The sequence below is a fragment of the Chelonia mydas genome, chromosome 17 (assembly GCF_015237465.2).
Source record: "Chelonia mydas isolate rCheMyd1 chromosome 17, rCheMyd1.pri.v2, whole genome shotgun sequence".
In the NCBI taxonomy this organism is placed as follows: domain Eukaryota; kingdom Metazoa; phylum Chordata; order Testudines; family Cheloniidae; genus Chelonia; species Chelonia mydas.
Window position 1 is genome coordinate 16,392,100 of NC_051257.2, and position 16,588 is coordinate 16,408,687.

Genomic DNA, 16,588 nt, shown 5'->3' on the forward strand with positions numbered 1-16,588 from the left:
CATTTCTTCCTCGGGTCTCTGTTAATGGAGACCACCTCAATAGGCACAATCTTGCACGGGTGCTCAGCATGCTGCTGAAATCGGTGGGAGCTGAGGGTGCTACGAAGCATCTCTCAAGTTCAAGCCCCAAATGCTTCTGACACTAATAAGGTATCAACTGATTGTTTAACACTGGTTGCACTTAGTCAACTTTAGATAAGCTATTACCAGCAGGAGAGTGGGGTGGGAGGAGGTATTGTTTCATGGTCTCTGTGTATATAATGTCTTCTGCAGTTTCCACAGTATGCATCCGATGAAGTGAGCTGTAGCTCACGAAAGCTCATGCTCAAATAAATTGGTTAGTCTCTAAGGTGCCACAAGTACTCGTTTACTTGTTAAACTGTTTGGCGCAAGCACATAAAAAGGAAGAATTATTAGGGAATACGTTTTGAACCTAATTTAATGTATTTGGCCACTACATATTTATCTACCTACCTCATTTCAGAGGCCCATGAAGCAGTAACTGTTAAAAGCAATTTTCTTTAGGTTTAGCTAATGTAATGTGCTGGTACGTATCCGAATCAAATTGCAAATTATCCATAGGTAGCTGGATTGGCATTCCAGTATTCAATACCTTCCTTGACAAAAGAATGGAGACATGTAGGTATGACTAAGTGCAACCAGTGTTAAACAATCAGTTGATATCTTATTAGTGTCAGAAGCATTTGGGGCTCGAACTTGAGAGATGCTTCGTAGCACCCTCAGCTCCCACCGATTTCAGCAGCATGCTGAGCACCCGTGCAAGATTGTGCCTATTGAGGTGGTCTCCATTAACAGAGACCCGAGGATGAAATGTCCAGTAAATGTCTCAAGCACTGCCAGTATGTTGTCAAGAACTGTCACTAGATTTAACCTAAATCCATTCTGCAAGTGTGAATGAATATCCTTTAACAGAGAATAAAAGGATGCTCCAGAAGGCCTGAAGCAAAACAAAAAGAAAAAACAAAACAAAACCTTTGCTAGAAACCACAGCAGCTTCTGGCTCCTCGGCGGGGGGGTCTAATCTCTCTAGATTCATCTGTGTGCAACACCCAAACTTAACATTACTGGCCTGGGAGCTATGAAGCCTGTATGGAGACAAGAATTAGCCCCTTGTGTGAACCAATCAACTTCAGAAGACATGGCTATTCCTTTTTTGCATTCGGCAGTAGTTGGATAGTTTCTGGTTTTGTTTGCAACCCCTTCCTAGAGAATTACTAGACTGACATTATCAGGCAGCCTCTGTGCTGATTTCTTAGAGTCTAATGAAAAGGAAGCGTAAGCTAAATGAACCCAACAGCTAAACAAGCTGAAATGCCAGCACTTACCTTAGAGACATCCAGAATAGACACGGTTGGTTCCAATTATTTAAGCATAATTCCCTATCAAGAACACATTCTTCATTCCTTGCATTCCCTTTGTCCATCGCGTCACAAAATCAACCTAGAGGCAAAAGAAATTCGCTCTCCCCACTACATGACCAGAATGTACTCTGACAGATGCCAGACAACCTTTCGGGAGCATGCAAAGTATTTGCAGGTTCTTTACATTGTTATTAATGCAGTTGCAGATAAAATAAAGAGAAACAAAGATTACCCATGAAGGCGGAGAGACGTGCAGCACAAGTCCTACAGAGAAGTTAGATGGGCGATGGGTTTACTCTCTTCTGGCTCCACGCAGGCATAGCCCATTAATGTTAATGGGACTCAGATGCATGCATTTACAGACTTCTCAGTATGGAATCAATAAGAGTATAAAACTATAAGTATCCATTAGAAGCCAGTTGCACTTGTAGAAAGAAAACTGAAGACAGCATAGCTACCTGTCCCCCACCCCGCCCCTTGGACAGCTCAGACCTTTGCTAAGATCTGTCCAAATCCTACAAAGTTCATGACATGCAATTTTAAAATGAAACTTTTGCCACAGTTCATAGCAGAAATGCTCAGACTGCAGCCTGCAGAGTCCTAATCTGCAGCCATTTCCATGGGAGTCCTAACATTATTCTCTCCCCTCTGTAAGCGGTCATGTACTTGTGAAAGGCATCTGAGAGACAACCCTGAAGATCAGACAGCACTGGGACAGCCCAAGCTTCTCCGCAGCATCTGACAAAGGAGCCACAAACTGACCCAAAGGGAGTGACCGTGTTGTTCAGTCTCCATGACTCAGTCAGTCTTTAGCTTCTGTGCCCAAAGCTCCAAAAAAGGAACCAAGCAGTGCCCACTGTGGGGGCAGTTTCTCTAGATTCACAGATGTTAAGACCAGAAGAAACCGTTATGATCATCAGGTCTGACCCTCTGCATAACGCAGGCTGGAGAAACCTCACCCAGCAATTCCTGCATCAAGTCCATCATACCTTCTGTTTGACCTACAGCATCTCTTTTAGCAAAATGGGATGGGTAACTGTCACTAAAAGAGACTAACTGAGACTATCAACTCATCGTATGCAGGCCACTGACCATGCACCAGATAGTAATGACCCACTTTCCACCACTACTGTCCTGGGCCCACTTGGAACCTTCAGCTCAGAGCAAACACCTCCGCATCCCATTACCCTCATCCTTGAGCCTCACAGTCTCCCTGGTTTATAAAACTTTCAGTACAGCCCACAGAGACTAATTATTCGAACAGGCTGGAGCCTAAGCCGGCTATTCCTTGCTAATGGCTCTGAAGGCCTGGGGTTATTTTGTTTTCATTCCTTGTGGGCAGCACCATCAAGCAACATCTTATCAAGACTCACAAGCAAATATGAGGGTTCTGCGCATTAATTTTTGATTTAAAAATAAGGTAGGTGAGTTTGTATGCAAATTAGGTGCAATTCTCAGGCTTCTGGCAAGTTTCCTGTGCTGCCTAGGTACGCCTGCCTCCCCTCAGTTCCTGGCAGTAGGGCTGGTCCCCAAATGCAAACACTTTGGATCCAGATGGCAGACATGCCAGAGCACAGTGGTGTTTGGGTCTTGAATTTGGGGTCTATACATTCTAAAAAAGCAGGGCCCATTTGCAAAATGTGGATCTAGTCTGGGTTCAGACTCTGACCCCACCCAAAGTTCAGGACACGGGGGTTAGTTTGAGCACCATCTCTGTCAGGCACTGGAGCGCCCAGCATCTGCCAAAGCTCTGAACATATTCATTTCCCCCTTTTTCTCCTTGCTAAAAGTTCTCTAATCCCAAAGAGGATTGAAGGGCCATAAAATGCCTTGTAAATGAACCCTAGGGCCAGCTGACAGGAGATTGCAGCATGAAAGGAGAGGCTTTCCTCATTCACCGAGTTACTTTAACGCTCTTTTGAGCGAATGAAAAACACACTGAAATGCAAACACTTCTATTCGCAGCAGCCTTCACCTGTTCCACCAGCTGTGAAAGTTGTGTGGACCCCATTCATCATTGCTGCTCATTCATTCCTGCAGCTCCAGAACGCTAGAGCAAAGGGAGACTGTCTGGGGCAGGCTGGGGCAAAGACAGGTTTGTCAGACCCAGAAATTTTACAGGCAACAAGAAATTTGAAAATTAACTCCGGAGCTTTAGACACACAGACCTCCCTAGCTGCTTGCAGGCCCACTTGGCATCTCCTTTTGGTAGACGATGGGAAACAAGAAAACAGGTTAGTGGTGATCTCCTCCCTCCTGTATCAGCAACATGCAGAGCTGGATTTCCAGCCTGCTTTTCAGTCACATTTTTGTGGTGGCTTTTCATACCCTCCCCATTTTTCCAACGTCTGGGGGGTGGACTGGTGAGGGAGAGAAGGACGATCAAGATAGCAAAGGGAGAGTCACGTTGTAAGGCTGTGGTTTTCAAAGAAGCCTAAGAGAGTTAGGTGCCCACCTTCCATTGGCTTTCAGTAAGATTTAGGCACCTAAATCCCTTAGGCACCTTTGAAAATCCCAGCCTTCAAGACTGTAGACACACCAACGCTCCACGCCCACAGGAATCACAAAGCCAGAGCATTTAAGGCATATGAGCCATCTAAGGCAGTGGTTTTCAAACTTTTTTTCTGGTGAACCAGTTGAAGAAAACTGTTGATGTCCACGACCCAACGGAACTGGGGATAAGGGATTTGGGGTGTGGGAGGGGCTCAGGGCTGGGCAGAGGGTTTGGGTGCGGGGGTGAGGGCTGCAGGGTGGGGCTGGGAATGAGGGGTTCAGGGTGTGGGAGGGGGCTCTGGGCTATGGCAGAGGGCTGGGGTGCAGGAGGGGGTCAGGGCTCTGCATCCTCAGGCCCTGACCCCCTCGAGGCTGGTGAGTGCAATCCATGCCCCACGCAAGGCCGGGCCCTGCCGCTGAGGTGGCTGACAAAAGTTTAAGTCAATGCCAGCTGGAGGGGAGCGGGGCGGGATTTTGTGGCACTCTGGCACCACTAGGCACCAGAGCAAGGCCAATCTCAGCAGGAAAAGGAGGGGAACATTTTGTATCATGGTGTAGGTTTGTTTAAGTCCCATTAGTTGCTGGGGTAACCAGGGTGGGTACCACAGCACCAGCTCTCCCAGCTGCCGTCCCAGGGCCCCATCCATGCTCAGTGGGTGCCTACAAGACCATCCCAGCAGCTCCTCTCCAAGCTAGGAAGGCACACCGATGAAGAGACAACATTCCCTGCCAGCAAGAGGCGGTTCTGGCTGCTAGATTCTGGAGTGCAGGGGGGGTGCCCTCTCACAATACCCATGCAAAGGGAGAGCAGGGCAGGCAGGGAGTGAGAGAAAGGGATGGCTAGCCCCTCCCGGTGTCCCACACTCCTACCGCCAGTGGTGAGGTAGCGGGCAGGGGGGTGGCATGTGTACAGGATCAAAGCGAAGAAATAGGGAGTGTGCGGCCCAGCCTTGCTACAAGCTGCATCACTGCTGTTACAGCTGCCTGATGAGCATGTGGCTGGCTCCACAGTCCTGTTCGGTCCCATTGCCACCAGGCATGGAGGAACAGTTCTGAGAGGCGACTATTTCAGCAGCTCACTAGGGATCACCATGCTGTGCGTGAAGCCAAGGACAGCATGCCCTTTGCAGCTAAATGCTGCCTGCCCAGATCTGGGGAAGAGGTAGCAGTCCATCTTGCAGCAGGGAAATGATAACCAGAACAACACCTGAGGCCGTTTACAGCCTGTGGATGCTGCATACCCAAGATCACCAGCCAGATCCTTCCCCACCTACCTCCCACCCTTTATTTCCTCTCTGCCCCACTGCAGTCCCATACAGTCATTCCCCCACTGACCCCATGGGAGAAGTGCAGGTCAGAGTATTCCCCCACCTCTCCATCTTGGTCTTCTGAGCAACCTTGTTTTTAAACTTTGCAGGCACAGGTCAAACTCAGCACGAGACTGCATGCTGCATGTGTTGGGCCTGCTTTGGGGGCACATTCATCGTGGCGACGGATGGCTGTGGCAGACAGAGGCACAAAAGAGCTGCTGTAAACAAGCACCAAACCCAGCTGAATGGCTGCATCAGGCCAGTTGTCATTGCTTATTAACCCTTTCGAACTGCAACACGCATGCTGGCTGCCTATGCTGAGACCCTGCACTGGCAGCTTGAAGGGGGTAGCAGCGGACAGGGATCTCTCTGATGCAGCTACATGTCCATGGACGATGGATATTTCCCCCTTTCTCCTTACAGCCAGACCAACTATAATTCGCCCTCTGCTACAGGTTCAAAAATAGACTCAACATCAAGTGCTGGTAGCTAAAGAGGCATCTTTGACCCACTTCGCTCTCAGTCACTGCAGCTCCGTTCAAATGCCAGCACTTAGTGCAGACCGGGACGGGGGGGTGGTGTGTATTTTGCCCCATAACTGGACCTGGTACTCCAGGAGCAGATTTGGATACTATTGAGCATAACAATACCTTCACAGCTAGGCCTGCTGAAGTCTATAGGACTAAACTAGAGGAAGGGAAACAGAACTGGGTTAATTTATCACTCCTACCTAGACCAGAGAAAATATTGCAGAAAATAAATCATTGCAGTGAGAATTTGCTCCATTTGCTTTAACTGTGATCACACCCTAATATTTAGACATCAGGAGGCTTTTAATGTTATTGAATTGTGAGAGACAGGTCCTAAAGCTAAACAACAACCCTGCTAATAGTCACATCTGTCTTCATCACCACATTACCCTCAGTAGAATTTTAAACACAACACGGAGGGCCAGATCCTCTGCTGGTGTAAATCAGTGTTGCTCCATGAACTCCAAAGCCACTTTATGCCAGCTACTGATTTGGACCAGAGTCTGATGAGATGACTGGGATTGGCAGCCCAGAAAAGATTTGCACGGACAGCGAAAAGCAAGTTAAATCCCAAGGTTTTTGCAATCTGCTCCAGGGGACAGTTGGCGGGAGCAGAGGGAGGTGCTATTCACCACTGAAGGAACAGAAATATCTACTACAAAGGTCCTCAACAAATCAGTGGCACTGAAGTGGGAACAGAGTCAGAGTCACTGAGCAGAGAGGGGCTCTTTGTGTGGCAAGCGCATGCAGATGTAGCTGCCTGAACTCCGGTTCTCGTTGCAAAGAGTCAATAAGACAAATATACATTGATAAAACCTCCCTGCCACTGAAATTCCACAAGGTTTTTTTTTAAAACAACACTTCTATGGACCCATCACTGCAGCAATCATTGCCTGGTTTCCCTCTCTTTTGTGCAAGCATCACCCCAGACTAACTTGCTTTGCAATGACAAAGCAGATCTTTGTCAACTGTGGCCCCGATCCTGCAAAAAAGTCATATCGGAGCATGGGGTCTTTCTGTGCCTACACTGAACTCACTTCGGGATTGGAACCTAAAAAATGCTATTCTCTAAAGGGACAGAACCATACACAGAACTAATCAAAGCTAGTGAACACTGTCTTATGTTGAGGGAGGAATGAGAGGGTGGCAGATTTTAGGTTAAAACCAGCAATGTCCCCATCAAGGCAAACATTTGAGTTTACGTTTTTAATGAAATATATAGTGAAAGATTTCAGAGTAGCAGCTGTGTTAGTCTGTATCCGCAAAAAGAAAAGGAGTACTTGTGGCACCTTAGAGATTAACAAATTTATTTGAGCATAAGCTTTCGTGAGCTACAGCTCACTTCATCGGATGCATTCAGTGAAAAAGTCTCTGCAGTATTGAAAACAGCTAATGGAGGGGCTGGCAGGCCCTAGAGATTCTCCATACCTGGGCTTATGCCTGGGATCACGAGCATTTGGAAAGGACCCGCTTTATATATTTTAAGGGAATTGTTTTAAAACAGAAACAATTTTTATACCTAAAAAGTTAGCCAAAATCTGCTTCAAATTAAAACACAGCAGCCAGGAGAAATCACAGACTGGAAACTGTAGCCCTAAATGAAGGGCAGCTTGCACTTCCTTGAATTTTTAGGGTTGCACTGAACACTGGCCGTAGTATTGCTAAACCACGTTCCCTACACATACTGATGTGTTAACAGTATGCAGAATCTGAAGATCACACACCCACAGTGCAGGATATGAGTGAGGATACATAGCATGAAGGTCACCTGCAAATGATTCAACCCAAATTGCTACACTGACTCAGGATAATCAAAAACTGCCCTCCCCCTTCCAAGTTCCATCAGTCAGAAAGGTTCACTCTCATAACACTGCAAAACCATTCTTGCATTATCTCATGACAACGCATTATTCCTGTCAGCCTGTCTTTCAGTGCCTACTGTGCATGTGGACGAGGGATGCTTTCATGCCCCAGGCAGCTTTTCTTCAAACACAAACACACCCACCCACCCTTGAGTGCCCTGTAATTGCACCACGACTGTCACCACAGTACAACACTTGTATTAAAAAAGAAATTCAGCCTTCGTTCTGTACACCCTGTGCAGGTGGGGAAAAAAGCCTACTCAAATGAACCTATGTGGATGATTTAGTTGGGGATTGGTCCTGCTTTGAGCAGGGGGTGGGACTCAATGACCTCCTGAGGTCTCTTCCAACCCTGATATTCCCTGATTCTATGTGCTGCAGACAGATGCAGTTACTAGATCAGTCACACAGGTACACATGCACACAGAGCTGGGACTACAACCCGGTTCCTTCAGCTCCAAACATCTCACGTCTTAAGCTAAAGCAGAACCTTTAAAACAAGTAGAAACAGCAGGTCCCTATCAACTCTGTAGATCCGCCGCTAGAGGGGGACAACTCTCTCATTCCAATATACTTGCTTTGCCTAGTAGCCCTGATGAGCCTATTTATGCCAACACGAAGAACAAGCACAGAGGATTTTAAAACCAGGAGAACCCAGACTTAAGGCATTTTTCACCAGGTAACTTCAGTCGGCTTTGGGCCAGGCCCTAGATGAATCCAGGTCTCACCTTCCTTTGAGCCAGTAGTGGCTGCAGCCGCAGCTGTCCCCGAAGTCCGTCCCACAGGGCTGGAGTGTTTCCCTGCCCTGCCGGGGATTTTAAGTCCACTTGGCTTCAGCATGTTTGTCTCGCTCTCTATCTCAAGCTAGTAGCTGCCCGTCTCTTGGAGGGTTTTCCTACTGTCACCCAGTCAGGCTTCTAGATGATGGACCCCTTCTTCCATCGTCACAGACCTGGAGAAAAGAAGAGCATAAAGAAGTCAGACTCAGTTCAGAGAGCAAAGATGGTCTTGTGGTTAAGGCACTAGACTGGGACCCAGGAGATCTGGGCTCATTTCCCACCACCGTCACACATTCAGATTCACAGCATTTAAAGCCAGAAAGGACCATTAGATCATCTAGTCCAGCGGTTCTCAAATGGGGGTCCGCGGCCTCCTGGGAGTCCGCGAGCCCTTTCAGAGGGTCCACGGAGCTTCATGGCTGAAACCCGGTGCCCCGAGCCCCAGCACTGAAGCCAGGAGTGGCACGGGGCTGAAGCCGGCGCCGTCCCGCCCCACAGCCGGGAGCAACATAGGGCTGAAGCCGGGAGCCCCAGCGCCCGCCCCCACCACTACTGAAGCTGGGAGCTGCTCTGGGAGCCCCGCCTGCCTGTACACAGCCCCTAGATACCCTCTTCCTGCACCCCAAGCTGCCCACACACAGCCCCTAGCTACCCCCTGCCTGCACCCTGAGCTACCCCCTGGCCACACACAGCCCCTAGCTATCCCCGCCCGGCCCCCCAAGCTAGCCACCTGCCCACACACAGCCCCTAGCTACCCCCTCCCTGTGCCCCGAGCTACCCCCCTGCCCACATACAGCCCTTAGCTACCCCCTCCCTGTGCCCCGAGCAACCCCCCTGCCCACACACAGCCCCTAGCTACCCCCTCCCTGCACCTTGAGCAGTTTTCAAACTTTTTGAACTGAGTCCCCCCCCTTTGAGTTATAGTTTTGGTTGCGTCCCCCCACAGCCCAGACAGGGTGGGTGGCCTCCTGAATGAGTCGGGGGCGGGGAGGTGGCGCTCCCTCCCTGGACCCCGCTGTGCGGAGCTGGCTCAAGCCCTGCCAGTCCTTGCACCCCCAAAAATAGAAATAAAACTATGCCTATGCCCAAGGGCCCCCTGGCCTGGAGCCCCTCACCCTCTACCGGGCCCTGGCATTTTTAGAGCCTATTGAGGGGGGTCCTCAGCAAGTAAAAGGCTGAGAACCCCTGATCTCACCTGAGCTCCTGCATGTCACAGGCCGTGACATGTCACCCCAATACCCCTACGCTGAACACAACGACTTGTTAAATGCCTTTCAGCCCTCAGGAGCCAAACCTGCTGTGTACCACCCATGCCGAGGCCCCTGCGATGACAGGGAAGTGATCAGGTGAGATATGCCCAGATGATCCTAGGAGGCATCCATGCCCCATGCTGCAGAGGTAGGTGAGGAAAACCCCAGTTTGACCTGGGGGGGGAAATTCCTCCCGAATCTGGTGACCAGTTTAACCCTAAGCATGAGTGAGGGACAACGACCAGGCACTTAAGAAAGGGGGTTCTCTGTACCACCTCAGACGCCAGTCCACTCCATGCGGTGTCCCATCTCGAGCACACTCCCTGTGTGACCTCGGGCAAGCCAATCTCTCTGTGCCTCAGTTCCGTATATGTGAAATGGGGATGAGAAAACATCCTTTGTCTGCCTCGTCTATTTAGACTGGAAGTTCTTCAAGTCAAGCCCTGACTCGCACCATGCATATGTACAGCACCTTGCACAGGGGGGCCCTGGATGCTATTCTAACATACTAGGGCGTTGGTCCAAATATCCCAAAGCAGGTTTCGAAAAAGCTCCCTAAAATTACCCATATCTTGTCTGAATCTTAACCATTCAGAATTAATCTGTCGAGAGCCAATCCTGCTCCACAACAGAAGTTTTGCTGTGGACGTCATCAGAAACAGGCTAGAACCCTGGCTGCTGGCAAGGAAGGCACGGAAATTTCTTCTCACTTAGTACTAAGCAAACGCGTTACTGCAGAGCTCCAGAAGCACTACACTAAAAGGATACCAGCACTGTCAGGACGTGAGGAGAAGCACAATGTAAAGAGGCAGCTGGAGCTCATGGATTTATCACAAGACTGGGAACAATGACCTTCTGAGGTCTAGCCCTGGCTCTGACATTGAGTCACTCTAAGGCACTGGTCAAGTAACTCATCTGGTGTCAGCCCTCCACCCCGAAATCTGCCAACACAAGCTGGGTCAACAAGAGGGAGAATACGGGCAACACTCCAGAGGCTGCAGCAAGTGGACATAGAGAAGAAGGGCACAGGGGAGGGGAAAACACAAAAACAAGGAGAATTCCAAGGCTTTTTAGTCCTGAGTGTTTATAAATACACAAGACGCTCAGAGTAAGTTTCAGCAAGGAAGATGTCCACATGACATCAGCTTAGGGAACCAAGAAAGGAGGGAATTCATAGTGGTGGGGGGGGAGAAAACACCAGAGGTGAAATTTTGGTCCCATAAAAGTCAACAGCAAAGCTCTCATTGACGTCAGCGTGGCAGGGCTTTGGGGACCTGCACACTCCCATCAGACTCCCAAGCTTCCTTGGGTGAAATCCTCTCCCCATTGCAGTCCATGGGAGCCCAGAGTACTCCTCACCTTGGAAAAGGCTATCAGGACAAGAGGATTGGGGGTACCCAAAATCTGAAGCCACTTCTGAAAAATGTTGACTTGTACCAGGACTGTGACAATGAGCAAGATCGCAGCAAGAGCCACAAATCTCGGATCGGCTCATCGACAGAACGGGGGAAAGCAACAAACTTCTCCGCCCGCCTCTCCCTGCAATCGGAGGTATGACTGCAGCTCGGGGACAGGTGAGCCGTGTGAGCAGGTGGCCAGGGTTCCGGATGGGCCTGCCCCTGCATTGAAACCTGGGCCACTGCATCTTCCCTGCTATTTTAACTGAACAAACTAGATTAAAGCCAGAGCAGATATGCCCACCTGAGCTGCGATCCCACCTCCGACTGCAGCGTAGACGTCCCCAGAGAGAGGCTGAGGGACACAATCTTTCAGCATTTTAAACAGCAAAGAGCAGGTGTTGCTGCTGCTAAGAATTAGACTGGCGGCTTTTTGAAACTGGACCACCTGATTTTTAACCCTGCTTAGTGAAAAGCAGAGAGATCCTGAGAGGGGGAAAGAACCTTGCGCTTAAGAGTTCAGTGCAGATCCCAAACCTAAGCCCAGCTTTGGGTATTTGCCATCCATGCAATCCATACTTGAAATTTCTCTGCAGAGGGGACTGTGGGCGTCTGGACCGCAGGGAAAAGAAAGAGGAGAGGGTTGAGTCATAGAATTTAGAGCTGGGAGAGTCCTATTAGGTCATCTAGTTCATCCTCCAAAGGCAGTGCAGGATTATTCTCATGGTATTTTTCCTCCTATTATTTTATCCAATCTAGTTTCAAGTGGGGCTTCCAGCACTTCTCTTGGGAGACCATGCCACATTCTAATAGTCCTCACTGTCATATTCAGCCTAAATGCTTCCTTTATTAATGATGTGCTGTTACCCTCGTTATACCCATTCTCTCCTGCACCCCACTCCACCCTGGTCTTATTTTTCATCTGCATGAATTGCTGTTGCATTTGGGAGGCCTTTACGTTATGAATTGTAGCAGAAATGCTGTTTAAATCCATTCTCATGACTCATGTTCACAGGGTGGGTAGGTGAAGGGAGAGATTTAACAATAATGTAAGACTGAAGAAAGAAGCCTCACAGTTTATCAGCCTCAGAGCAGAGGAAGTCTCATAATCCAGGGCTTTGCAGTTACAGCCAAGCTAATTATAGGAAGTTTATCATTTATTCAATGAGTTCAGCCTGCTCGTCTGTTTTGCAGATTATCTGTGAACAGACTTAGATGCATTCGTTCATTATTTGGAATGGTGAGAATACCGCGCAAGCATATTGCGGCCTATGCATTTTTCCACTATGTGCGTCAACTAAATCTTCAACTATTCAGTGTTCCTGGGGTGCAATTGGCCACATAAGTCACATTATATTGTTTCTACTCCCTGCTGGGACTAACTATTTTTAAAAAACAAAACAAAAACCGGAGAAGGGAAACCAAAGGGTTTCAAGATGAATCACTCAAGCGCTTCTGGCAGAAACCTCTGTGCAAAAGCATTTTGGGAGGATTTTACTTTCAAAACACTCAATCAATGCTCACAAGCAAATGAATACCAAGGAAATTCATGGTTTTCATTCTGACCAACAGTGTTAGCCTGGACACGGCTTCCACACTTAACATGAGCCCTTGGAACGGGTAGAGGGGCAGTGAGGATGAGCTCAAGAGCTGAACCAATGTTCCATACGCAATACGTCATGGCCCAGATTTTTCGGAAAGTGTTCAGCCCCCACAATGGGGGCCCGATTCTCAACAGAGCTCCTCTCCCATTAAAACACCAAAATAAGTCCACCTAATTTTCAAGACGTCAGCATGATCAGTTCTTAAGAATCTGGCCAGGAGGGTCACAATGGGAGTTTGCTGAGTGCTGAACACTTTTGAAAATCTGGTCTTTCTGGAGGCGCCTACGTGGGAATGGAGCTCTTTTGAAAATCTGTCTTTAATTATGGGCACTGAGCCCCTGAAGATCTGCCGCTCACTGGAAATGCCTCCCATATTCCTATTCCTTTTCCCCTTCCCACATGTGGTCGCATTTGCTCGGGTTACAGCGCTTAGCCTTTCAACGCAACCCCATGAAAATGAAGGAGACTGACTCCATCTTAAAACCCCAGCCTCCCTTTGGGGAGACATTGGGCCTGCCAGCTAGGATTCTTCTGCTCTCATTTTTCCTCTTCTGAGATGATGCAGACTACAGGGATTTTCTAAATCTCAACTAAATTCTTCCCCAGTCCTTTCCGACTAAAATCAATGGCTCTGTGTGTTCCCACAGCCAAGAAAAAACATCCCAGGAATGCACGATATGAAAGTCCTTTACTGACAGCAGAAATTTTATATTCTCTCTTTAGAGCCAGAGAGAAGAAGATGAATCTGCGTTACCTCAGCACACTCGCAGGCATAGAAAAAAGGGAAACAGCCGCCAGCTAAGTGCAGACACAGGCTCAGAAAACAGCTTTCTATAAAAGCAACGCACCCGAGTACATAACCCCAGACAGAATTGCTTCAGAAGAACCCTAGTTAATCATCAAAGCAGCATGCGTAAAGGAGGATGCAATGATGGATTTGCTATTACTCTGCACCCCTGTTACAGGAAGCGTTTGTTTAAGAGTGGTGAGCAAGCAAGAGAGGGAAAGCAGGAGTGACAGAACAAATAAAAGGGCCGAGATGCAGAAGCCTTTGTCAGCTTTGTTGGCAGAATCCTGCTGCAGGATCCCCTGCTGGTGAGCCACTCTGCTCTCCCCAATAAGCATGGAGCCCTGCCCTCCATATCCAACGCCGCCCCAGCTTGCTGTCCCATTGAAGGGAAGCACGAGGTGCAGAATTCAGATCCTGAATTCAACCTGTCCTCCCACCTCACCCCCCTTCAAATCAGTGGGATATTCCAATCCCAGGTTTTGGTTCAGCTCATCAGTGTGAGACAGGGTCAGCCACAGAATACAGATCTCGGCTTGCAAGCAACTGTCACAGATGCACGTGGCATTTGGAAATAAAATACTCTCCAAAGCACTGGTGATACATTCCATAAAACGTAAAGGCAAAATTTATAAGTGTGGACGCCTACTATTTAGAGTCCTAAATCCACCTTTAAGCAACTAAACAAAAGTAGCCGGATTTTTAAATCTTATGGCCATGCATGCCCACGTTTGCAGGACCAGGGCCCGAAAGCAAATATAGGTAAAGAAAAAGTAGCCAAAGTTACCAGCTCAGCAGTATTGACAAGAAAAGAGACCAATCCCTGCCATGCAACGTGCTGCCTAGGAATACAATGTGCTGTTTGAGAAACAGACATTATAAAATACTGACTCATGGGAGTAACCACAACTTCAAACGGGACTGCTTGTATAAGTAACCATTTGCAGGGTCAGATCCTTGCTCTCATTTTAAGCTCTTCCCAGCTAGAACAACCTTTAGAAACCCAATTGCTCATGCTGTTGGAAGAAGTGTAATATTCCAGCTTTCCACACACAGGTACAATGTACGGGGAATGTGGCCCTCTAAGGGGAAAGGCAAGGGGGTAAACAGCCTCTCATTCATTTTTAGGGCTTGCGTGACCATGCAGCAACACATCTGAATTATGCTCAAAGGCTCTGGCACTTTTAACAATAAAGAGGCAGCTTGTGAAGCAAAACACACACACACTCTCTCTCTCTCTCTCTCTCTCTGTTCACAGCTGCTTTGCTAAAGAAGTAACGTTGACTCCGGACACAGTAATAGCAAATTCATTTTGTGCTTGTGAGATATATCCCATATATACTATGGCTAAAAGATAAATAAAATTCCAAATGCTGGCAGATCATCTGGGTGAACAACGTGTTGCAGGACATTCCCCAATTTAAAATCCCCTTACACATGTTTTTAAAAAGAAAGCTGAGATTCTCACCTAATAAAACCCCAGCTCCTGGAGTCATGTTAAGTAAAACACCAAATATTGCTAGACTTGAAATGAAATCAAGAGTTATCAACACCAGAAACGATGTGTAACTGTTGATAGTTGGTGGGGGGAGAAGGGGGCACAATTTAAAGGTTTTGTGGGACGCAGCGGGGTTCAGGGCAAAGCAGATAAATCCTGGCAGAAATCGGGGAGGGGGGGAGGAGGGAGACATGACCCTGCACAACCCGCCCTGCCCCATGCGTCACCTCTGATCAACACCATCTCTGATTTTTGCCCTTTGCATTTTGCACTTGGTTCAGTTTGGCCTTTGAAAACAGTCAGTCTGTTTCACTTTCTAGTTCTCAGGCACTAGTCCAATCCCCTTGCAGCAAGTTTGCAGCAATACAGAGGAAAAGTAAAGTAAAAAACCTTTCCCATGTAATTTTTTGAAGTGACGCAAAAAAAAATTAAATTTTGTTTTGCTAAACCATTGCAGATGGAAGGGGACTGAATTGAGAGGTGTCACTGGGTGGGGTGACCCCAGTGGTAGGAGGACTAGCCCCTTGTGGCTCCAGTCCATGGGTTAGTGGTAGTGCAGGACTACTTTAATATCGAGTCATTTACTGAAGATCCCATTCCTTAAAATATACATGTAAGACCCAGAAGAGCAACAAGGGGTACAAAAACGTCACAGCAGCTGCAGACAAACTCCATGGGCTTTCAATTAGCTTGAAGAGGAGGAATAAAGGAAAAGTTTACAACTAAAATATTGCCTCTGTATTGAAGAGGATTATGGGGGATGAAAGAATCACATGAGCGAACCTGTTTCATTACTTGGTGGTGTGCTCTCCTCTGCAGCTAGGAGGGCACCTGGCATTAACAACACAGCAAGCTACCTCGCTTCCCGATTGATGTGCTAATGGGTTCTTGGGAGAGACCCGACCAAGACAAGCAAGATTCTTTGTGCACATGTGTGGGTCGTAGTCTCTCAGCCAGGGAAGAGGGGGGGAAAAAACCACAAAGCAAACCTCTGAACTGAAGCACTTATTCCCAAAAGGATGGAAATAAACTATGTTAAGTTCCAGTGTGGCATCCAATACTGCAAGGAGTATTGGGAGGGGGGAATAACTAAGTCTCAGTGCAAATTAATGGGACTTAGGATCCTAAGTTACCTAGGTGCTTTTGAAAGTTCTCCCCTTATGTTTCCAGAGGGACAGGCTCCTTGCTCCCAGTCATCTTTTCCATTTCTGAAAGCTGTTCCCCCACTTGGTTGGAAATAAGTGGAATTTGGTAATCTTCCAGGCGTGCTACAAAAGAGCTCTGTTTGATGCAGTTTTTGGAGAGGGCTAAGGGTATAGTTCCTATAATGAAGGAGGGATGAAAAGGCATCTCTTTAGATAGCTAGATGGCTGAGTTCCTGCTGGAATGAGGACGTAATGCTGCTGGGACTTTATGGTATTAATGCTCGTAGGGGACCTGAAGATTTAGGTAGGTTTCCTTCTTACTTTAAATCTAACTGAATAATGCCTGTGGACTGAATGTGTTTGGGATGTCTCAAAAGGATGGAAAAAACGGATGTAAATATTTAGGGCTTGGACTGCCCAGACGTATGAGAGCTCTACACACAGACACCCTAACTTTGACCAGCTCTCACTGCTAGGGAAAGCCAGAGATTTATGAGACTCTCGGTCACACCACTTATTAAATGTGTTCTGCAGAATTAATGACCTATATG

General features: G+C 47.8%; 1 protein-coding gene across 10 annotated transcripts in view; it reads right to left on the minus strand.

Annotated features, from left to right (window-relative positions):
• Window positions 1–16,588, minus strand: part of CLIP2 (CAP-Gly domain containing linker protein 2) — a 151,485-nt gene that overhangs the window by 89,522 nt on the left and 45,375 nt on the right. For all 10 annotated transcript variants that reach the window (XM_043531112.1, XM_043531115.1, XM_043531116.1 and 7 more), the window contains one exon: window positions 8,306–8,529. In XM_043531112.1, the coding sequence (XP_043387047.1) occupies window positions 8,306–8,417 (112 nt within the window). In that variant the 5' untranslated portion in view covers window positions 8,418–8,529. The remainder of the gene's footprint in view (window positions 1–8,305; window positions 8,530–16,588) is intronic.